At 43.2% G+C, this 23,814-nt stretch overlaps 2 protein-coding genes and 1 non-coding gene across 4 annotated transcripts in view; 2 read left to right on the forward strand and 1 right to left on the reverse strand.

Moving 5' to 3' along the window:
• Positions 1-469: 469 nt before the first annotated feature.
• Gpc2 (glypican 2) lies at positions 470-7,045 on the reverse strand. The gene is made up of 10 exons (XM_031338432.1): positions 6,542-7,045; positions 5,735-5,893; positions 5,100-5,422; positions 4,277-4,357; positions 3,415-3,577; positions 3,030-3,160; positions 2,752-2,898; positions 2,527-2,666; positions 2,277-2,446; positions 470-1,390 (listed from the first exon to the last, which is right to left on the reverse strand). Exons 1-10 carry the CDS (start codon positions 6,705-6,707, stop codon positions 1,131-1,133), a joined length of 1,740 nt encoding a protein of 579 aa, XP_031194292.1. The 5' UTR covers positions 6,708-7,045; the 3' UTR covers positions 470-1,130.
• A 336-nt stretch (positions 7,046-7,381) lies between these two features.
• Stag3 (stromal antigen 3) overlaps positions 7,382-23,814 on the forward strand; it is a 33,447-nt gene continuing 17,014 nt past the window's right edge. The window contains exons 1-8 of one of the 2 annotated variants that reach the window (XM_031338415.1): positions 7,382-7,498; positions 8,727-8,900; positions 10,941-11,037; positions 11,357-11,476; positions 18,407-18,503; positions 19,596-19,672; positions 19,981-20,185; positions 20,562-20,713. In XM_031338415.1, the coding sequence (XP_031194275.1) occupies positions 8,737-8,900; positions 10,941-11,037; positions 11,357-11,476; positions 18,407-18,503; positions 19,596-19,672; positions 19,981-20,185; positions 20,562-20,713 (912 nt within the window). In that variant the 5' untranslated portion in view covers positions 7,382-7,498; positions 8,727-8,736. Of the gene's footprint in view, positions 7,560-8,726; positions 8,901-10,940; positions 11,038-11,356; positions 11,477-18,406; positions 18,504-19,595; positions 19,673-19,980; positions 20,186-20,561; positions 20,714-23,814 lie in introns of both variants that reach the window. The other variant, XM_031338414.1, reaches the window with a different exon arrangement.
• Positions 11,604-11,764, forward strand: LOC116071479. The gene has a single exon (XR_004110913.1). It is a non-coding gene; the product is annotated as a U1 spliceosomal RNA (small nuclear RNA).

Here is a 23,814-nt window from a genome sequence, read left to right on the forward strand (position 1 = left end):
TCCTTCCTCATGTAATCTGTTTGATCTCCAAATTGTTTTTTAATGTATTAAGATACTCATACCTCAGGCTTGGGAAATACGGGGTTGTTCTTTAGGGCTGCTTGCTCCCAAGGGACAGACTACAAGAAGCAAGAGGCAGGTAGAAATTGAGCCGATTACAGACGCCCAGGGGAAAGCAGACTGGAGGAAAAGCACTTGCTGCACATGCATGAGGACCCAAGTTCAAATCCCTTATAACCATGTAAAGACACTGGGTTTGGTCACAAGCACACCTTCCCTGTAATTCCAGTGATGGGAGGGTAAAAGGATCACTGGAGCTTGCTGGCTGCCAGCCTAGCATCAGGTTTAGTGAGAATGCCTGTCTCCAGGGAATAAGGCAGAGATAGCAAGACATGGCCTCCTCTGGTTTCTGGGTGTGCACATGCACACCATACACACACACACACACACAGAGCGAGAGAGAACCATACACATGGTCAAATAAATTATTTATTTACCAATAGACACTGATATGAACACTGAAATATGAAGTGGGAGCTTGTGAAGGATGTGGATGGCAAAGGTCACAAGATGGGTCCCCCCCATACTTAAGAAACAGATGATTTTAAAAGAGCCAATAAAACTCAGGTTCTATCCCCCGTCCTGTTCCACTGTCGGCACCTTGCTTTATTAGTCTCCAACTCTCAATCCTCCTGCCTCAGCCTTCCAAATAATAATGGGTTTACAGGCAAGTGACGTCACTCTCAGCTATTTTATTTGTCCATTTTCAATATCAGGTACCCCCATGCCAATAGTACCATCCCTCCCCACTTCCAAGTTCCTTCAACCCTGTTTCCCACCCCACCCCCTCCTTTTTGCATCAGTAAGCCCCAAGCCTTAAAAGAGCTGAACCACACTCCCTTCCTAAATAAATATCCTCAGGTCCCAAATGAAAAAATAAACAGTATGAACACCCATCTACCTCCCACCCCACTAATTGGAAACTCCTGGATTTGGGGCCCCAGCCATTCACCCACAAAGTCCCTTTCTGCCCTCTCTGTAGCCTCCTTCCACTCTTCCTCATGCCTGGCTGATGGAGGTGGAAGGAAAAGGTCCACTAAGCCTTCTGATGCCAGGGCACCCCTCCCTCGTTATCGAAGTCCAAGCAGGGTCAGGGCTGAGGGGAGGAGGATGAGGACAAGTGGGGTATGGAGGCCAACAGATGACCCCAGATTCCTGTTTCGGCCATGGTTATATCTGGCACTGCCACTTCCTCCTCTCACTCCAAGACCGTCCCTTCGAGGAGGACGAGGTGGCCTTGGAGGCCTGGCTGGGGGAACCACAGGTGCTGCCCCAGCTTTCCAGTCATCGGCATACTGCTGTCCCCCTCCAGAGCCGCTGCCGTCTTCGTCTGTGCAGATGGAGAGGACCAGAGGTAGACGGGAGAGAGGGAGAGCAAGAGAGTCCAAACGGAAACTGAGATAAACCATAAGCACGTTTTTATACATAGCCATGCATGAAAATGTCAAAATGAAGTCCATTACTTTGTAGTTAATATAAAAAAAAAAAAAGAGATTAAGAGAGGCAAAAGGACACACAACTGTGAGTGATGACAATAATACCAGGGAGGAAAAACATAACCACACACAAGACAAGGAGATGGGAGAAGACAAGGAGATAGGAAAGAAAGAGCAGAAAAAAGAAAAAAAAAAGAGTCGACAGGGAGGATAAGCATACAGGAAGTCAGAAAACAAAGGTAGAGAAACCGGAGTGGGGGAGGGGAGGAGCTGAAAGAGTATCCAACACTAGAAAAGGTGAATGTGCTTGTTTCTCTTTTTGGCTAATTTCACAGGTGGGGAGAGGGGTGGAGGTGGGGCAGCCCAGTGACAGCACAGCTAGCTTCCCTGCCCCAAGTTCTGCCCTTTACAATAAGTTTCCTCAGTGTTCTCTGTAGGAATGTTTGTGTCTCCCACTATAATCAACCTTTGAGACAGGCACTTTAAGGCTTAAACGAATAGAAATGAATGAAGTTAATTAATGTGAGGCGGGGGTGAGGGGTGGAAGGTTGGCTAGTTTGGGACTCGAAGGGGGATGGGCAGGAATGAAGAAAGCACAGTGGGGGTGGTGTCAAGGAGCAATGGGGAGTTCCAAGAGCAGGGTGAAGCTTGAGAGGCAGTGGGCTGGGCTCCAGAGCCAGCTCAAAGCAGTCAAAGATTGAGGATAGTGGGCGGGACTTGAGAAGCAATGGACCAGGGCCTGGGTCAAAGGGTCTTGCAAAGTGGGTTCCTGAGCCTCACCGGAATCATGCATGTCAAGGTCCTGACCCAGCGCAGCCGCCTTCATTCGAGCAGTAGCTGCTCTGAGATGTAACCTCCGCCTCCGCGTCGGGACGTCGGGACTCGAAGTATCCAACTCCGGGTTGTGGAGCTGCTCGTTCAAGGAGCCCACGACCACAGGCGACATGTACCTGAGAGCACAGCACCCCGAGCTCCGGCTGCAGCCTTCCCTCCATCCAGACTCCCATAGCCGCCAGAGCCCGAGACTCACCGGCCTCTCCCAACTCCAGTCCAGCAGGGTGCCGCCTCCTGTGAGAGATCTGCCGCCATGCGGGAGTCCCCACACACCGTTACCGGCAGTCCAGCCCAGAAGCCCCGCACTCGGCTGAGTCTCTCCCGGAGCTCCCACACCTGCGCGACAGAAAACAAAGCTGCAGCGCTTCTGAGCGGCGGTCTTGCCACACCCACCGGCACCAGCGGCTCCACCACCACGAACCAGACGGTGCAGATTAGTGCCTGCCGCTGTTGTGGGCCGTTCTTCCTCGGCTGATGCCCTCCACGACCGGCTAGCCTCTTCTCGGGGTGCTGGTGCTCGCCGGTTACGGGACTGCACCGGATGGGGGGTCCCACATTCCTGAAACACCTATGTACAGGGAAAGACCTCAACAGTCACTCTAAAGCAAATCAGAGTGTCCTGCCTCCGAAACTACAGTCCCCTATATGCTCTATGATTTCTGATACCCACACCTCACCTCCACTCTTCCCTCTCTATACCTTGGCTGACACCTTTACGCTGTTTTCCTGCAAATGCATCAAACCTTCTGAGATCTTCACCCCAATGGACTCAGCAGCCAGCTCAAAGGAAAAGGGTCCCTGGAGTTTCTCAGCCAGCAGCAGGAGACCATCTTGAGGGAAGGGGAAAAAGAGGAAGGGGATAGTAGGGGGACAGCACTGGTTTAACACGTTCCCACACATCTCACTGGGGCCTTAAGAGGAAAGAGCACTTGGTTTGCTTATAGATGGGCTGTGTGACTGGATGAGAACCTCTCCACCCCCTTGTTCTTCCACCAGTTTGGTTTTAAGCCAAACTCCTTACTGAAACGGCCCCCAATCTTACTCAGGGCCCTCCTCCACCTAGGGCTTTCTTGAGCCCCCTCACCCAGATATCCGCCCCATTCAGGCTCCAGTCCCCTGCTGCTGAGGCAGCCATGGGCTACATTGAGGCAGAAGCCCCGGCAGGGCTTAAGTGAAGGTACTCCCCGACAAAGTGGGCAGCCGATCAGACGCATCAGGGCCTGTCTGCAGCCTTCCAACATGGGTACCTGTGGGTAGAAAATAGGTCTGGGCATCCATGAATACCCAGGCTCTTCTTAGCAAACTCGGTGCTGGGCACAGAGAGGTCAAAATCCTGATCCACTTCCCCAGGCTATCTGTTGGAAGCTGAATGTGAGCAACTGTGGCTGGTGACCCCAAGTGGCACCCGGTGATACCACAGGACTGCTACAGGGCTGAGAAGGGGGGGTACCTAGAGAAAAGGTTGCTGATTCTGCTTCATGAGAGGAGTTTCACTAGGATGTTACTGAGGAGGCGGTAGTAAGGAAAGATTCAGGGCCAAGAGTGAGCCCAGGCTGAGGGGAGAGGAAGGAGGCAGGAGGTGAGGCTGGGGATATGACCAGTGATGAAGAGAGATCTTCAGCAGCAGAGAGGAGGGAGGGAGGGAGACCCAGGGGTTCACTCCAATCTCGAATTGTTATAGAAAGAACAGCAGGAGATGACAGTTCATAAATTAGAGGTCACTAGCCTTAGAGGCATGCAGCATGTGTGTTACCAGAGGGAGGACCAGAAGTCACAAGAGATTATGTCAGACACTCAGGGGAGGCCTGACTCTGGCTTTCCTTCCTGATGTCCTCTGGAACACGAGAGCCCAGGACCAGATAAGGGACAGCTCTAGGCCTCTCCTGCCAGCTGGTGCCTGTCTTCTTCACTCCCTGGGCTCTGTCCATATTCAGGTCCCCTCTAACCTTAAGTGCTTCGCTGACCACATTTCTTCCAGTCTCCAGACCCTGGACCAAGGCCCGGGCTGCTACCAGTGCCCTGGTTATCTGGAGGGAAAGAAAATACGAAACACACACACACACACACACACACACACACACACACACACACACAAATTATCAGTCAAGACTGGAGTGAGAGACAGAAGGAGGTTGAATTTGTGGGATTAACTTGGGGTGTGTACACTGTTGGGTGATATAGAGAGGGGGATTCGATAGGCCCAAAAGAATTATGGTCTAGAAGGGTTGGGTGCTTGGAAAGAGCTGGTAGGGTAGACTGTATCAGAACACTGAACCTAAAGTTAGAAGACTGAGGGTGTGAGTGCATCACTACTTAGTGGCTCTGAGACTTGCTTGGGAGCCCCATTTTTCTCCTCTGTAAGATAAGGATGCTCTTATTTACCTCAAACAATTATGGTGACAATTCAATGTGATATTTTAAGTGAAAATGATTCCCAGCTTTGGTGCCCAGTTCTTATTTAGTTGAACCACAGGAGGTCACAGTGTTAGGATTAGAGAGGTGTTGGCAGAAAGTAGCTGAGAGTGGGAGCTAAGTGTGTACACAAAAGTAGGGCAAATGTAGTTAAAGGAGACCAAGGGGCACTGGTCAGGCATGGGTGACCAAGGCTTGAGACGGGGATCACAGAGTCAGAGAAGGCTAGGATGAAGGCTATGTGGTCAGAGGTGACATGGGCACAAAAAGGGGTGATTGTCTTGGAGATGACAGTTCATAAATTAGAGGTCGCTAGCCTTAGAGGTTGCTGAAGCTCAGGTTGTGGGACCTTCTCACCTGTAGGCGGAGGCGGCGGGGTGAGTCCCCGAAGGGCTGCAGAGAGCCATCAGCAGTTGAAGTAAGCCGGGTAAGGCAGAGCAGGAAGTCAGGAGGGAAACTGTATTGTGGGTGCAGCAAAGGGAAGGCTCTCTCCAGGAGCTGTGCCCAGAAATCCGCCAAGGTGTCATCTAACCCCTCACCAGACTTCTCATAGTAGTCCCGCAGGCCGGAGAACAGGCTATTGAAGATGACGGCGTGCTGGGAATACAGGCGACCATAGGAATGCGAGAAGAGCTGGGCCAAAGAATGCTGGGATATAGACAGCATCTCCCGAAAAAACTCTAACAAAGGTGGAGGGATGAGAAGAGGAACAGAGACAGGGAGAGCAGGGAAAGAGCAGAGGCAGGAGGGAATGAGGAAGAGAAGAGGCAAAAGAATTATAAGCTGAGCAAGTCAGAGATCTGGCAGACTAGGAATGAGGAAGGGCAGGGCCTCAGAGAGAATGTGGAGTGGGGATCGGAAATAAGCAAGGAGTTCTGGGAGGGGTGGTGGTGGGCTACCTGTGACTGCAGGAGGTGGGAATAGGAAACCGGGTGCAAGGCATAAACATAAGGAGGTGTGAAGCACATCTGGGGACCCCCAAAGGTCCTCACCATTAAACTTTCTATGCCGGGCAGCCAGAGTGTGAATCAGGAATGAGCCGCTGTCCTCCACCAGGCCACGGAATGTGACCTCAGCATCCCTGATCAACTTCTGCTCTGTCTCGCTGGAACAGCAGGTGTACTCCTGAGGACAGATTTGAAGGTGCTCACCTAGACAGAGGAGACGGGGAGTACTGGATGGCAAGAAGGGATATTAGGAATTTCCTTTCACCCCTCGCCTATCTCTGGGGGCTGATTTTTGTCTTCCACCTGCCCGGTTGCTTTTTCCTTTGTTTGCCCCTTCAGTCCTACCTGAACCCTCCTTTATTGTCCCTCACTCATTTCAGCTTCACCCCTATCTGTAATGGGATCATCTATTGGACAGCTGCTTTGAGGGCCATATTCGTCCTCAGGTAACCGTCCCCAACTCTGCACACCCCACGCCTCCAGGGACTTATGGGACATGTATGGAATGAAGAACAGGATTTGTAGGGGTGGGGCTACTTGGTAAGGAAGAAAGTATTGTCATGAAAGAAGCTCACAGAATAGCAAGGCGATTTCTGGCTGTGAGAAAGACACTAACGGGCGTGCTACACATTACAGAGAAGGGAATTCCTTGGGTGGGGATTGAAGGAGAGCTATTATGTGAGCGGCAGGGTTATCGTGATTCCGGTAAAGAAGTTATACGGGAGGAGAAGAAAGATGCCCAACATATGAAACAATCATCGTAATGGTCACTGAAAGGAAAGAGTTATTGTGAGATGGGGAAGACCCGTCCCCGCCCCTTCCCACCCCTGACTCTTCCCTCTTTCTTCTCACCTGAGATGAGGGAGGGAGGGATTAGGTTTAAGCTATATCCCCGGGCCCCCAGCACCTGCCGAGTCTCTGAACAACTCCGGACGACCTTTGCCTCACTCCCAAGTCCCAGTCCCAGACCGCGACACAGAGGGAGCAGCAAAAGCAGGAGAGGTCGCAGCGCAGACATAGCTGCTCTCCTTCCTGGGACGCGGCAAAGTGGGTCCTAAGGAGGAAAGGAGAGTCCACGGAACTCTAGAATCCCGTTCTCGGCCGCGGGACGTCTCGAAGAAAAGAATAGGAGCGTTCCCCCTAAAACTGAACAACCCCAGCCCCGTAGCTGGACCAGGAGGGCATCTGCGGAGACAATGGGAGCCGGGAGCGGGACATGGGGAGGGGCCCGGAGCGGCAGCTCGCCAATGATAAGAAGAAACCGGCGCCGGGGGCGGGGGTAGGGTAGAGGAGAAGCCAATGTGAAAAGGCAACTCGGCAGGGGGCGGAACGCGGCCCGCACAGCGGAGGCTGGCCGGGTAGGGGGGGTGTGATCTTAAGAGGGGGCGTGGTACTCTTGCTCGAAAGGCGGGGCTTGGGTGAAACTGAGCCTATTGCAATGGAAGAGCCAGACCGACCGCTCAGCCAATGGGAGGGGACACAGGAGTTAAGGAGGCGTGACCAGGGTGGAGCGACCCGCACGCGCTTAGAGCCCACGTGACAGGACTGCGCGCCACTCGCCTGGCGGGCTGCTCGAAGCCGAGCGCGGCTGTGTGGCAGGAACGTGGTCAGCACGAGCCTCGCTCGGTGCCAAGTCTCGCGACGCTTCTCAGCCGCGCGAAGACCAGTTGATCTCGCGCCTGCGCGCGGCGTCTCTCGCGCCTTCCCGCGTTTTTTTTTTTTTTTTTCTCCTAAGACGTACCCGCCGACCACCTGAGGAAGAGGAGCCGCTGCGGCACGGCGCGGCGGGGCGGGCGTCTCGCGTCGGAGGTATCGGGATGTGCGCTGAGACCTGAGGGGACCTCTGAGGTGGTGGCCCTTCTTCAGCCGTGTACGTCTAGTGGTCAGACAGTGAGGTTGCCCCTTTGCATCCCCACCCTCCCGCCCTCTTGTCCTCCCACCGAGGTCTAGCTCTGTCGCGTCCGTCCGTTATGGAGGCCGGAAACGCCGTCTTCTGACCTGGAGAGAAGAGTAGCCCCGTAAACGGCAGGCACCACGCCCCCCACAGCTCAAATAAGCTCGGCGTCCACCTTTTATAGCGCTGTCTGGAAGTAGAGAGAGAACGCGTACTTTCCTCTTCGGAATGTCCCTGGCCTGGCCTCAGGCGACACCTCTCCTTCCGGATCACTCATGGCCTCCCGTTTCCTGTAGAGTCAGGGAATGATTTCCAGAAATCTGGGGTGCTTTGCTGGTTCGGTCTTAGCAGCCAAGCCTCAGCCAGTGTACCCCTCTCTGATTCCTCTTAAGAGGGATTTGAACCTGCTCGGGAACTGCTCTGTGTGCTAACCCTCTGGCCTTGTGTATTTGTTTGTTTACCTCTATACTGGATTGGCCCTGGATCCTCTGGCCTTATTTACTTGTTTATTTTAATGAACTTTTTTTTTTTCTTGGAGACAGGGTTTCTCTGTGTAGCCTTGGCTGTTTTGGAACTCACTCTGTAGACCAGGCTGCCCTCGAACTCAGAAAACCGCTTGCCTCTGCCTCCCAAGTGCTGGGATTAAAGGCATGCGCCACCACCGCCCGGCTATTTTAATTAACTAATTAATTTACCTATACTGAAGATTGGACCCAGGTTCTATAACCTTAATTTATTTATCCATACTGAAGGTTGGGCACTGCCCAGAGTCTTGGAACAGCTTAGATAAGCCTTCTACCACTCAACTAGAACCCTCAGGGCTCTTTTTTTTTTTTTTTTTTTAAACTGTTTATTTTGAATAAGGTCTCACTAAGTTGCTCAGGCTACTCTGGAATTTCAGGCTGTCTTTGAATATGATGAACAGCCTGCCTCAGCCTCCCAGGTAGCTTCCATTACAGGTCCTCACTCTCACCCCTTTTGCCAGCCATTAAAGCAGTAGTGACCATAATACCTCAATGTGGTTAGGTTGACCACTGATTTTGGTGTCCCATCCCGTAGTACTAAGACCACATTCTGGAGAGAAAGACGATGGTCTCCAAAGGGATGTAGTAGTAGTAGGATCTCTTTCCTTTCTTCCTACAGCTGGATTAACATGCCTACTGTGTGGTCACCCTCTACCCAGCAACATGGCCCTTCCTCAGGCAGTGAGTCCTCCCCACTTCGCAAGTCTGTCAGACTTGCACAGACGGCCTTGTCTCCTTGTTCCTCCACCATCCTACCCTGTGATGACAGCGACTCACAGGGAACTGCAGAGTGGTGAGTGCAGTGGTGAGCTGGTTGAACTTGGGAGCCCCTTCTGTATCCCCAGCAGCTTTCCTCTCTGTTGTTTTCTAGCTTGGTTGTAATATATGTGGGGTTGTATGACAGTATCAGAAATGCTGTACTGGAAGCTGGATATGGTGGCACACACCTGTAATCCCAGAATTTGGGATGAGGAGGCAGGAGGATAAAGAGGGTTAAGGACAGCTACATAGTGAATTCAAGGTAGCCTGGACTGCATTAGACTCTGGTCTAAAACTAAATAAAAATAAACCAATCAAACAAAAATGGAAGGTAGAGAAGGAGAAGAAAGAAGAAATGCTGTACTTGCTGGGCTGTGGTGGTGCATGTCTTTAATCCCAGCGCTTGGGAGGTAGAGGCAGATGAATTTCTGAGTTGGAGGCCAGCCTGATCTACAGAGTGAGTTCCAAGACAGCCAGGGCTATACAGAGAAACCCTGTCAAAAAACCAAAAATAAGTAAATAAAAATAAAATAAATAAATAAATGCTATAATGGTTCAGATTGGAGAACCAGCTCCTCACACCTCTTTAGTTTCTTGGCTGCCTTACATTTTATAAACATAAAGAATAGTACATCAGTTGCAAAAATGCCAGCCTGGGCTATATAGCAAGACCCTAAAAACAGAATAGAGTACAGGTCTAGTTTTGAATTTATCTTGCTACCTAAGCTTATCTTGAGCATTTCATAATGCTTAGCACTGCTGGTGGAAGTAGGGACTATGAGAGACTATAAATAGTGCTTTATTTGGTTCTTGAAAATTTATAGGTACCTCTTAGTTGGTATCCTATAGTTCTGTTTCAGAGACAAAAACTATTGTTTTTTTGTTTTTTCGAGATAGGGTTTCTCTGTGTAGCCCTGGCTGTCCTGGAACTCACTCTGTAGACCAGGCTGGCCTCGTACTCAGAAATCTCCCTGCCTCTGCCTCCCAAGTGCTGGGATTAAAGGCGTGTGCCACCACTGCCCAGCCTGTTTCAGATTCTTAAAACGGATCTATAATCCTTATCTGTTACAGCTTTATAAGTTTATTCTGTCAATACTGCAGTAGCATATTATGTTTTTGTAATCTTTCTAGGAAAAAAGTAGTCTCATGTGCCATTATCTTCATCCCATTTTTTTTAATTGGCCTTCTCTGAATCATTTCTGTATCTATCAGTGCTGTTATTGAAGACTATATTATATCAACACTATAAACTTGAATCACTAAGATGAAGGTTAAATGTCAAGGGTAAACTATAATTCCAGGTACATACTAGTCTATGTATGAGTGTTGAGCCATGCTGAGTTTTCTGCACACAGAGTAGTATGGATATCAACTGTGAATATCAGTTGTCTTATTCACCAGTTTCATTTCCTCGTTTTTTAAAAAAAAGTTAGGTACATTTAATTATGTGTATATGTACATATGTGCCTGCCACAAATGTACACGGAAGTTAGAGGATAATTTTCAGGAGTCAATTCACTCTTTCTTTTTTTTTTTTTGAAGATTTATTTATTTATTTTTATGTGTATGAGTACACTGTAGCTGTACAGATGGCCGTGAACCATCTTGTGGCTGCTGGGAATTGAACTCAGGACAGCCCCGCTCGCGAGCGTAGTACACTGTAGCTGTATTCACATGCACCATAAGAGGGCGTCAGATCTCATTATGGGTGGTTGTGAGCCACCCTGTGGTTGCTGGGAACTCAGGACTTCAGAAGAGCAGTCAGTGCTCTTACCCGCTGAGCCATCTTGCCAGCCCAATCAATTCATTCTTTCTAACATGGTTCCAGGAGTTGAATTCTGGTCATCAGGCTTTAGTGGAAAGTGCTGTTACTTGCTGAGCCATTTCACCTTCTTTTGTTCCTCATTTTTTCATTTCTACTACTTTGAAGTGACTTTTCTTGTCCTGTATTACTTAAAATTTGAATGTTTTTTCATATAGATGTGGCACAGTTAGAGGTAAATAGAAATTGTAATTAACTCTTTATGTGGAGGGAATGGGATGATGCTTAAGGGAAATTATATTCTCTTTATAGGGATAGTTCCTCAACTAATGAAGACAGTGACTTTGAAGACAGCTTAAGACGAAATGTGAAAAAGAGAGCAGCAAAGCGACCATCTAAAGCTGCTCCAGTGAGTCCGCCATTTTGTTTAAATCAGAATCTAGTCTGGGAATGAGCAAAGAAAAACCTGGAAGGGACTCAGGTGATAGAATAGAAGAAGAGAGAACATTAGAATAGAAGTACCAGAATTCTTTAAAAAGAGAAAAGGTTAATAATAATAACAAATCTCAACAACAGTAAAGAGAGATCAGTTACTTAAGACCTGAAACAATAATAGAATCATTGCTGTGGAATTGACAGCTTAAGGCTACCTAAAGTGTTAATGATGAAATCAAATGTTACCATCATTTTTACAGCTTTTGTACAGTTAATATTTTTACATTTAATAGGCAGCAAAACATCGGAAGAAGCAGTCCCGAATAGTACCTAGTGAGAATGGCAAGAACGAACCCATGCCACCAACCAATGACCTTTTTGATGCTGTGAAAGCTGCTAGAAGTTGCATGCAGGTAAAGAAGTGTTTCACTTCTTCTCTTCCTCTTGACACCAATAAGAAATTTAACTGTTTTTAAAAAAATATATAGTTATGTACAGAAAGTTTTTACAAGGTTTGTAATTATTGTAAAAGTTGAACTTATACTTACCAGGGGAGATACCATGATCACGAAGGTGGTTTTCCCAGGGCGAGGCTTATCCATTGCGCTCCGGATGTGCTGACCCCTGTGATTTCCCCAAATGGGGGGAAACTCGACTACATAATTTGTGGTAGTGGGGGACTGCGTTCGCGCTCTCCCCTGGTTTTAAAAAAAAAAAAAAAAAAAAAGTTGAACTGTTGAAACTTGTTTCCTGAAATATTTTGACTTGCATTAATGCCTTATCATTTGTTTATTAAAAATTCCCATACAAATGAAAGTAGAAACCAACTACCAATAACTAATTTCTGTCCCCTAGTTTTCTACTAGTAATTCTGAGAATGAAATGTTTCCCCTTATAGTGGATCTGTGTGTTTTTCATGTATGAGTCATACTACGTATGACTGCTTATGGAAGTCCCTTCCAGCTTTTTCTTTGCTCATTCCCAGACTAGATTCTGATTTAAACAAAATGGCAGACTCACTGGAGCAGCTTTGGGTGGCCCTGGATATTTTTAGGTAAATTGGCATAAATAGCCCACAGGTTGGTATCTTCAAAAATGCTAAGCAGATAAGTCTCCTTCAAAGGACCAATAGCTAAGTGCAGATCTAATTTGAAGTCCTAAGCAATTTTCCATACCAGACATTTGAAGGGAGTTTTCAAATTAGAAATTAAGTGGACTTGTGATGTACTTTCACAAGAGGGCCACAGTATCAGGCTTGGAATGGTGACTTTCTTCCCCTTGTCAGAAGAGGGCACACTCTAATTAGCAGTGTCTGTAGTTGGTTATTGGGTGCTCTCTCAACTGTGGCTTTTCAGATAGTCTGTCTGCTTTATAGAGGTCATTCTATTGAGACCTTGCGTACTCTCCTGCTTGAGCTCAGTGAGCAAAAGGCTATGCAGGATTTAGAGAGAGGCAACTGCAAACTTCATCTCTGTGTAGAGACAGGGTTTCTCAATGTATTCCTGGCTGGCCTGGAACTCAGTATGTAGGTCAGGCTGGTCTTAGCTCATAGAGATCTCCCTGTCTGTGCCTCCCAACTACTGGAATAATGGACATGTGTCACACAGCAAACTCTGCTTCTTGATACCATTTGATTCTTTGTAGGGTGAGATAATAAAGATCAGAATCTATAAATTTAATTTGTTGTTGGCATTTTATTGAGCATACATAAAGATAAGACAGTGGATATGAACTCCTACAGTGACAATGAACTCCTACAGTGACAATAAGAGGGCCCTCAGAGGAGAATGTTCCTATTCTACAGGTATCACAGAGCAGGATCAATTCTACCTTTCTAGAAGAAACAAAAAGAGACACTGGGTGACCTAGAAAGAAGCCGAGATATGTCTCCTTTTAAACAGTTATATTAAATATTTTTCTGTTGCCACATTTATTCTTTTTAATAATTTATTTTTATTTTATGTGTATTGGTGTTTGCCTTTGTGTACTGTATGTCTGTGTGAGGGGGGTTGGATCCCTTGGAACTGACATTACACATAGTCGTGAGCTGCCATGTGGGTGCTGGGAATTAAACCTGGTCCTCTGGAAGAGCAGCTAGTGTTCCTAACTGCTGAGCTATCTCTCTAGCCCCCTCTTTTATTATTTGTTTTTATTGCATTTCATTTTAAAGTATATAAAGCTTTGCAAGTCTTTGTGTTACATGCCTTCGAATTCAGTACTTGGGAGGCCAACCTGGGCTATATAGTGAGTCCAGACCAGTCAGGATATATAGTGAGACCCTGTCTAAAACAAAATAAAACAAAACAAAAAAGTTTATAAAGCCTATATATACTTAAAAATTGCAACACTAGGCTCGGCATATAGTTCACATGTACACTTGTCTGGCATATGTAAGGTGCTTATAGGTTTAGTCCCCAGTATTAGAAAGAAAAATCACCCAAATGGTTAACCTTCAATTCAGTAAACAAGAGCTGAAGAGGCATTTGTCTGTCTTCACCCTATTCTGTCTCTCAGTTCCCAATGTCAGCCAGAGACAGTGCTAACCTGAACTTTATGTTAATCATTTTCTTGTCATTATAGCATTATCATTAATTAATGCTCTTAATCAATTTAAACAGCTCATTCTTTGGTATTCTATAACTTAATTATTTTGATAAATGTTGGGAACCATTCATATTAATGCATAATATAGATTTTTATCATTTTTAGTTTTTTTTAAGTTTCCTGGCATGGAGTTTTTTTTTTTTTAAGCTTTATTTTATTTATATGAGTACATTGTAGCTGTCTTCAGACACACCAGAAGAGGGCATCGTATCCCATTACAGATGGTTGTGAGCCACCATGTGGTTGCTGGGAATTGAACTCACAATCTCTGGAAGGGCAACTAGTGCTCTTAACCACTGAGCCACCTCTCTAGCCCTCTGGCATGGAGTTTTATTGGTTGTATTTTTGTTATTTGGCCTCTCAGTTTATAGTTGTGTATTGAAAGAATGTGGTCTTTCAAACTTAAGCAGACCAAGCTTTCTGACCTAGTATGTAGTAAGTTTTTGAAACTGCTGTACAAGCACCTGAAGAAAGTTCATATTCTCCAGTTAAGTGTGCTGTTGAGTGAGACTGAGAATATTAAATATGATAATATTTTGGTATTTCTGCTATTTTTATGCTTTGTTCTGTGTGATAAATCAGTTATAGAGAGAGGTAGATTAAAAAAAAAATCTATGAAGGTCTGGGTGTGGGGGCGCATGCCTTTAATACCAGCACTCAGGAGGCAGAGGCAGGTGGATTTCTGAGTTAGACGCCAGGCTTCTTTACATAGTGAGTTCTAGGACAGCCAGGGCCATACAAAGAGACCCTATCAAGAAAAAACAAACCAAAACAAAAATAACATGAATCTATAAAGTTGACCTTTTCAGCTATTCCTTTTATATTTATATCTACATTTGCCTAAAGATTATGACATTTGCCTAAAGATTACATAGAAATTTATAATTTAGAATTTTATCTACTTAGTAAATCAAATGTTTTATAGTTAAATTTGACACTTCTAAAATTGCTTTGTTTGTGTTTTGGTTTTGGTTAGTATTGCTCTGGTTTCTTTTTCTCTTCCAAACTTCTAGTTGTACTGTGTATCTTTAGGATTTGTTCTTTTCATGTTTGGACTATTTTCCTTATTTTGCTAATCTGAACCTCAGAGAAATTTAGCCAATTTACATTTATTATCATTATTGATATATTTAAATATATTTCTATCATTTTGTGTGTCCCAGCTTTATATATTTTTTAAATGTTTTCCCTCAAATACACGCTCCATTTTGAATGTCTTCTAAAGGACTTCAGTGTATCTAAGTGCAGCTGTCTCCTCCAGTATACATGCTATCATATTGTTTTAGTTCTGTCTATTCCTCTTCCGGAACAAATCAGATCTTATTTTATATAGTGTTTTTTTTATATATGCCTATATTTTTTCAAGTTTTTCTTCATTCTTTCTTGAGTCTCATATCTTCCATATTGAATTATTTTCTTTTATCTCCAGATTACCCTTTAGGAGGGCTTTATTAATAAAGCTTTTCATATTTTGCATGTATAAAAATACACTTATTCATGAAATATCTTTTACTAGATACAGAATCCTAAAAGTTAATTCTTGAGACGGGGTCTCACTATGTAGCCCTGGTTAGCCTGGAATTATGTATACTAGGCTGGCTAGGAACTTGCAGAGCTATGCCTGCCTCTGCCTGGGATTAAAGTGTGTGCTACATACACGCTTGCGCGCGCATGCGCGCGCGCACACACACACACACACACACACCCCTATAGTTTGAGGGTCTCACTCTAGCCCAGGTTGGGATGTAATTGACTCTGTAGCTCATACCAGCTCAGACATGGAAATGCTCCTACCTTAGCCTCCTTAGTGCTGGGGTTACAGGTATGTGCCACCTTAGCACATTAAAAATATTATTAACACTGCTTTATGCCTTTCCTTGTTACTACTGAAAGTCAGCTATTTGGGTTTTATTGCTATGAAGAAACACTATGACCAAGGCAACTCTTTTTTTTTTATTTAAATTTATTTTTTATTAGATGTTTTTATTTACATTTCAAATGGTATCCCCTTTCCCGGTTTATCCTCCGAAAAAAAAAACAAAAACAAAACAAAAACAAAAAACCCTATTCCCTCGCCCCTCCCCCTGCTCACCAACCCACCCTCTCCTTGCTTTCTGGCCCTGGAATTCCCCTACACTGGGGCATAGAACCTTCACAGGACCAAGGGCCTCTCCTCCCATTGATGACCAACTAGGCCATCCTCTGCTACATATGCAGCTGGACCCATGAGTCCTACCATGTGTACTCTTTGGTTGGTGGTTTAGTCCCTGGGAGCTCTGAGGGTAATAGTTAGTTCATATTGTTGTTCATCCTAAGGGGCTGCAAATCCCTTCAGCTCCCTAGATAACTCTTAAAAAGGCAAATGTTTAATTGGGGCTGGCTTATAGTTTAGAGGTCCAGTCCATTATCATCATGTCAGGAAACATGGCAGCCTGCAGGCAGACATGGTGCTAGAGAAGCCAATAGTTCTACATCTTGATCTGAAGACAGCAGATGGGAAACTTTTCCACAGGTAACCAGGAGGGACCAGATAACACTGGCCAGACTTGAGCTTATATATGAGACTTCAAAGCCCCCTTCTACAGTGATACACTTCCTCTAACAAGGCTACATCTCCTCCAATAAGGCCACACCTCCTAATAGTGCCACTTCCCACGGGCCAAGCATATTCAAACACCACAGCTATTATTACTAATTTAACAGTAATTAATACAGTATTTTAGGGCTGGTGGGATGGTTTAGTAGGTTTACTTACTTACCATCTAAGCCCGATGACTGAGTTCAGTTCCCAGAACCATATAGCAGAGAATCAATTCCTGAAAGCTGTCATCTGACTTCTATATTTGTGACATGCTCACACCCATACTTCATACATCAGATACACATACATAGTAAATAGAAATTTAAAATACAGAATTTTATAATGGCTCTACATATCAGTGTTTTTTTACTATAATATCCACTAGCCATATGGGATAATTGAGCTCTTAAAATGTACCTTATCCAACTAAGGGTTTTCATTTTAAGTTTAATTTAATAGTCCTGTTTAACTTAAAGCCAGTATATTTGCATAGTTCTCATTTGTAAATGTTTTGATTTGTAAATGTTAAATGTACGGTCTTCGTATTTTATTCTTTTTTACTATTTTTAAGATTTTTCTGCTTTTGTGTTCTGATGTCTTACAGGTCTTTAAATGGTAAAGTTTCCTTTTTAATTTTTCATGCTAGATAGAGCCATGAGGTGCCTGGATCTTAAGAATTGATGTCTTTCAATATATATGGAAGATTCTTTTCAGATGCTGCCCTGTTTTCATTTTATTATATTAGAATTCAGTTAGATCTTAGACCGTTTCAGTCTCCTCACAGACCTCTTTAATACTTCTTTGACTTCCATCTGTCAGCCATTCTGAGTTGCATTTTGGACATTTCATTGATTCATCTTGCCATCTGTTCTTCTGTGTCCAGTTACCTGTAACCTATCCAGCGAAATTTGTGTTTTTATTAGATTTAAAAGTGTTTTTTTAAATTTCATATGTATGAGTGCCTACATGCTGCTATATATGTACCACCAGCTTGTAATGCCCTGAAAAGCCAGAAGAGGGCACTGTATCCTCTGGAACTAGAGTTACAGGTGATTGTGAGCCACTGTATGGTTCTAGGAACCAAACCCAAGTCCTCTGTAAGAGCAGCAAGTGCTTTCCACTACTAAGCCATCTCTCCAGTCATATGCTGTAAACCTTTACATTTTGTTGTATTTCTCATTTCTGCAGTGTTAGCACATTTTAAAATTTTACTGTATTCTATTTTTATTTGGTTTATTTAATCATGAAACCATTTTATAATTGGTGGTCTTATTATTATTATTCAGTCTTATAAGTGAATGCTTATAATTCTGTCTGTTTTTTATAATTATTACTTTCAGTGCCTTCCCTTATATGTTTTTACTAGGTTTTTATTATGATCCACTCATTTCTCCGAGGCGCTGAGTTGGAACTCTTTGGGGTCAGAGTCAAAGTTGTGCTTATAAGAGAGAAATCTACATTTTTCCTAACATGGGAACACTTTTGAATACTTTTTGCTGTTGCTGTTTTGAGACAGAGTATCATGTACCCCATACTGACTTCAAACTCACTGTGAACCTGAGGTTGACCTTGAACTCTTGTTCTTCTGGCCTCCACCTCCTAAATACTGCAGTTAGAGCTGTTTACCACCATCCCTGCTAAGAATCACTTTAAAATAAGCTCTCTACCTGAGATTATTCTGGTCATATAGGTAGAAAGAATCTGGCCTGCAAATCTAGTTATACTTCTTGAGAGAGTGAATTCACTTTTTTCTCTCCAACTACACTATACTTTCTGTTCCCAGTGGTCCTGTAGATTGATTTCCCATTCTTTGTTTTCATAAGAATACAGCTCTTCAGGACTGCACTTTATCTGGTGGCCTTCTCTTGGGCTACTCTTCTTGGAATGCTTCCTTTAGGCTCTATTTCCTAGGCTGTGCATTCTATATAGCCATCTTGTTTAGTAAAATCCTTCCATCAGATTCCTACTTCGTAGTATAGCTACCATCTCATTTTTTACCTACCTGTGCTTCTACCTTCCATTCTAGTTCAACAATATGTTTCAAAAGATGTTTGTAATTTTTTAATGAGAAATTTGTATATTTCATTTGAGAAGATGAAATACAATATTATGTTGTGTCATATTGTTGGAATTGAAATCATCTACATGTTTCTCCTAGTCTTTGGTGGATGAGTGGCTAGAAAACTACAAGCAAGATGAAAATAAAGGATTCTTGGAGCTTGTTAATTTTTTCATCCGAGCCTGTGGATGTAAAAGTGAGGAAACTCCCCCACTTCTTCCTGATTCCCATCCTTCATGTTTAAAACTCTGCTTCTGTTTATGAGTACATTTGAATTTGTCTAAAAAAAGAAGGTAAGGCATGACGAGCTAGAGTATTTAAGTACATTTTGGTGCTTACATATTGAAAATAATTTAGTAGGGAACTATGATGATTTTGAGGCACAGCCTTTTGTTGGAGAATCTGTCTTGATAAACGCAGGTTTAAAACTGGACTATCATACCTTTGGAGGCCTTTTTTATTTTAATTTTTGAGAGGTTTCACTATGTATCTCAGACTGGCCTTGATCCTGAAGCAATTCTCTTGCCTCATGCAATTTTCTGAATACTAGGATTATAGGTATGCATATGAAACCCAGTGCTTTTTTAGTTTTTGTATATGAGGTAATCTATTACTTGTTTCTATTTATCATCTATCTATTTTACCTATATTTTCCTTGGACTTCTGAGTGCTGGAATTTCAGGGCTGCATAAAATACTGAGTGCCTTTTAGTTTTTGCAGATGAGATAGTCTATTAATCTTATTCCTCAGCCACTGTGTTTTCTATCTGATCTTTGGAGCCTGCAACTCCACATGCCAGGGTTTAGTTTATTGGGCCGGGGATGTTAAATTGTTTTACAAGAATTCATCATCTGGCCTAGTTTTGTTTCCTTTTCTTTTTTTTGTTTTTTGTTTTTTGTTTTTCGAGACAGGGTTTCTCTGTATAGCCCTGGCTGTCCTGGAACTTACTCTGTAGACCAGGCTGGCCTCGAACTCAGAAATCTGCCTGCTTCTGTCTCCCAAGTGCTGGGATTAAAGGTGTGTACCACCACTGCCTGGGCCTAGTTTTATTTCCTTTTTCAGTTTGTTTGGGGTATTTTTTGAACCATAGTCTTTCACTACTTAATTCCTTTGCATTTTTCAGAAGTTATTTCATAGCAATGAATGATGATAGGCTTATAACTAGAAAGGATTCAAATTGTGTGATTGCTCCTACTAAGCTCTTTCCAATATTTCCTCTGATTCATCCTCGAATGTATTTGTGTCCTATTATTTTCTTTTTATATCTCTCATCTCCTTCAATTTTTAGGCACTGTCACTCCTGAGATGTTCAAGACAATGTCCAACTCAGAGATCATCCAGCACCTAACAGAAGAATTTAATGAGGTGGAAGAAGCTCATCAGGATCATGCTCTTCTTACTCTGAATTTAAAACACAAGGCTCATTACCCCTTTATTTCTGATTCTTGGAAATAGTTTTTATAAGAAAGATCTCAGCCTCTTTGAATATAAAAGAGACTTACAGATATTAGCTGACAGGCTTTGGGGTTGAGGGATAATGTGAAACGAAGTATATGGAGTTACATTTTCATGTAACTTATGTAACTTTTAAACTTCATTAGAGTTTTGACTTCTAATCCCTGGACTTTGATGAACCTAGTAATTTTCTAATTCTTTGTATAAACCATTTTCAGGACTCGGGGGTCTATCCCCTGACAGCCCCAGGTCCGTCCTGGAGGAAGTTCCAGGGAAGCTTCTGTGAGTTTGTGAAGACATTGGTCCATCAGTGCCAGTACAGCTTCCTCTATGACGGCTTTCCTATGGATGACCTTATCTCCCTGCTCATTGGCCTCTCAGATTCCCAGGTCCGAGCCTTTCGTCACACTAGTACCCTGGCTGGTGAGCACTCACACAACTCAGTTGGCTATCCTGAGATTAGTGGTTTCCCACTTGCATCAATGCTGTTGTACCTTGTTGCTTTTATCCTAGACTCCCCTCCTACTGCTTACCAGTGGACACAGGAAAGGGGAGACCATAGTAATGATTCCCAGTTTTTATATCTTCCCAGAACATACTTCTGGCAATAGGCTGGCACATAAAATAAGACCAGAAAAGTTTCTGTCCTGTGCTGAGGAAGCACACTCCAGGACAGAAAACTTTAGAACTTCAGGGTCACCCTGCTTGGTTTTTTTATTTATCCTTTTCCTGTTGCTTTTGCACTCATGCTCTCTCCTCTGACTTGAGCAATGGCTTTCTTATTTCCTCTGTCTCAAAGCCATGAAGCTAATGACTTCTCTGGTAAAAGTTGCACTCCAATTGAGTCTGCACAAAGACAACAATCAACGTCAGTATGAGGCTGAACGAAACAAGGGGCCAGAGCAGAGAGCACTAGAGCGACTAGAGAGTCTGCTGGAGAAACGAAAAGAGGTGAGGAAGATTCCTGGCCCCTCCCCCTCCCAACTTTGATCTGCTGCTGCCCAGACCTTATCAGGTTCCATAACTTATCTCAGTAAGCACAGGTCTCAAGCAGCCCTTCAGATAAAGAATAATAGAGATGGCAACATTTTTCCTGCACTCATCTATCAGAAGTCATTGTGTGTCCCTTTTGTTTTGGGGACAGTGGCTCACAGATGTTTAATTTGGAGTGAAGTTACAGTTTTTCTTTATTTAATTCAGCTTCCATTGGTCTGTAAGCATTATCAGTGTTTAAATGTTACACTGGCATGCCAAATTATTTGAATTTCTTGTTAAATGTACAGTGCTGAAAAACATAAGGGAGACCATGTTATTGGGCAACAGAAAGAGCACACATCTTCTAGTCACTCTTGGATATGAATTTTATTCTGGTAGTTGTTACTGTAGAGGGCCTTATGTAACTTCTAAACTTCAGTTTCCTTTTCTGTAAAAAGGGATAATTCTTAGATGGGTAAGGAGTGAAGGATCTGGAAGTAATTAGAAGGTAAGAAATATTACCAAAACATATTGTGTGAAAGCTTTTAAAAATAAAAGAAATTTAAAGGGACAATTCTATCTTCTAGTCTATTTAAATGAAATAATGAGTTAATTGGCTACCTGGGCATACAAGTTTTATTTTATCTTACTTGTGGTAGGCTTTTTATCACTCTGACAGATACCTGAGAGTTCAAAGGAGGAAAGGTTTATCCTGGCTCATGGTTTCAGAGGTTTTAGTCAATATGCAGGTAGTTCTCTGGCTTTGTGCCTATGGTGAGGCTGACTATTATAGCACAGAGATTCTGCTGCGATAGGTCGACTCACTTCATAATAGACAGAGGAGAGAGGGAGTCTGGGAACAAGCTATTTTCTTCCAAGACATGACTCCAGTGACCTGTATCATCCAACTAGGCCATACTTCCTCATAGTCCATTTAGCTATGAACTCAACTATGGATTAAGTCATTGATGAAGTTAGAACCCTTGGGACCCAGTCACCTCTTAAAGATCCACTAGTAAGTGGCTATACCTTTATATATATGTGTGTAGAGGAGAGTTTTTTAGATTTAAACTGTAATACCTTTAGTGGAATAAGCTCTGGGAAAATCTTTGAGACTCATTAAACTTTAAATAGCAATGTTTAAGTCAAATGCTGATATACCTGTCTTTTATTCCTTGCTAGTATCGGCTCTTCTCCACCTTAAGGTTGTTAGATACCCTATGTCTCCTAGTCCTCATCAAAAACAATTGCTTCTCTGCTATGTCATAACAGAAGGAAATTTGTCACTGTGTGTATCTGTCTCTCTTACTTGCTCACTTGTTCTCTTTTTCTTAGGCACTGAAAATTGGATCCAAGACCTTACACCTGCAAATAGGCATTGTTACTGAGCCTTATCAGCCTGAGAGGCAAAGTTTATGTTACTGCATTCTCATGTGCTGTTTTCCATTGCAGGGTGCTGTTAAAGGCCTACACATAATAATAGAACTATCTAGGATTTTAAATTATGTGTGAGAGAGATCCCCATTATATTTGCAGGTTTACTTTCTGCGTTTTTGTTTTCTCACTGTCAACAAAGGTTCAAAAACATCCAAAGTAGCTGTCCTTGGTGGCACATGTCTTTAATCCTAGTACTCAGGAGACAGGATCTCTGTGAGTTTGAGGTCAACTTGATCTATGTAGTGAGTTCTAGGCCAGCCAGGGCTAAATAATGAGGCCTTGTCTCCAAAAAAAAAAAAAAAAAGTCACCCCCTCCAACAAAACAACAAAGTACAATTCAGTGACTGTTTTGAGAGGGAAGGTGTGTGTGTGAAAAAGATCTAAGTGCACATAACATTATTTTTGTCACTTTGTATAATTTACAAACTAGATAGATGCCACACACATAAATACATAGTACAGGTTGGTTAACATCCTTAATCTAAAAATCTGAATTCTGATTCTGAAATGCTCTGCTAAACTTTTTGAGCATCAATGTGACACTCAAAAAATTTTTAATTTGGTGTACATTTCCAATTTGGATTTAGAAATTGTGTTCCCAATGAGTAAAGTTTGTACAAATGTTCCAAAATCTAAAAAACTGTAAAATCTGTAATACTACTGGCCCCAAGAATTTCATATAAGAATATTTTTAACCTATGTGCATGATATTTGATACCATCTGTAGTTCAAGCATTGCTTGAGAGTCTTGGAATATATTCTCTATAAAAAGGGAGAACTGTACTAGAGTGATTCTTTTTTCTTATTTTTCTGGACTCTCCATCAGTTGTCATTCTCCCACTTTAGTCTCTCTACCCATACTGTTTGCTTCTGTTCATTTGTGAATGTGTATCATTCCTTTAGTCTGCTTCTCTGTAATATACTTCCAGTATATCTTGTCACCAGTGGTCTTATCTCAGTTTATGGTTTTGATGATATTTTAAATGTGAAAATCTAAAGATATTATAGAATACCATACTCACAGTGTATTCCATAACAATGAATATTTCATTGTATTAGCTTATCTGTTTTAATTGCTTATAGTTAAGCTGTGGGCATAGTAGTTCTTTAACCCTAAATGTTTAAGTATACCCTCTTAAAAGTAACATGCTTTTATTACCTGATACCATTTTTTCCTGTCCCCAAATGTCATGATTCTTTAATAATTTCTAATTAATCCAAACTTAAAAGTCCCCATCTGGAATTCAAGTAAGGATATTTGATGATAGTATTTCTGGAGCCTCTTTTAATGTTCTCTTCCTTGGGATAGGGTCTTGTTTATGTAGCCTAGACTGGCTTCAAACTCCTGCTTCAGGTTCCTTTGTGCTAGGATTAAATGTACTAACATCTGGCTTCCTCTTTTATTTAATCTTACACAGAATGTCTGCTTCCTCAGATTTCCCTTAATATGGGTGTGTATTAAAGAAGTAGGATTAGTTGTTTCAAAGATGTTTTCTCCTTATATTCTGTTTCATTAGCATCTATTGTTTATCTAGTCTGAGGTTTCTCAGCAGTGATATTGACATTGGGAGGCTGCCCTGGCCTTGTATATTGTTTAGCAGTGTTCCTTTGCCTCTGTCTACTAGATTCCGATAGTACTT

Source organism: Mastomys coucha, unplaced genomic scaffold, assembly GCF_008632895.1.
Source record: "Mastomys coucha isolate ucsf_1 unplaced genomic scaffold, UCSF_Mcou_1 pScaffold22, whole genome shotgun sequence".
NCBI classification, from domain to species: domain Eukaryota; kingdom Metazoa; phylum Chordata; class Mammalia; order Rodentia; family Muridae; genus Mastomys; species Mastomys coucha.

Coding starts and splice junctions, on each gene's coding strand:
- Gpc2 (XM_031338432.1), bottom strand. CDS start 6,707: ATGTCTGCGCTGCGACCTCTCCTGCTTTTGCTGCTCCCTCTGTGTCGC. Junction 4,358..5,099: donor CCCGCCGCCTCCGCCTACAG/GTGAGAAGGTCC, acceptor CTTTCCCTCCAG/ATAACCAGGGCACTGGTAGC. Junction 3,161..3,414: donor TGAATGGGGCGGATATCTGG/GTGAGGGGGCTC, acceptor CCTTCCCTCAAG/ATGGTCTCCTGCTGCTGGCT.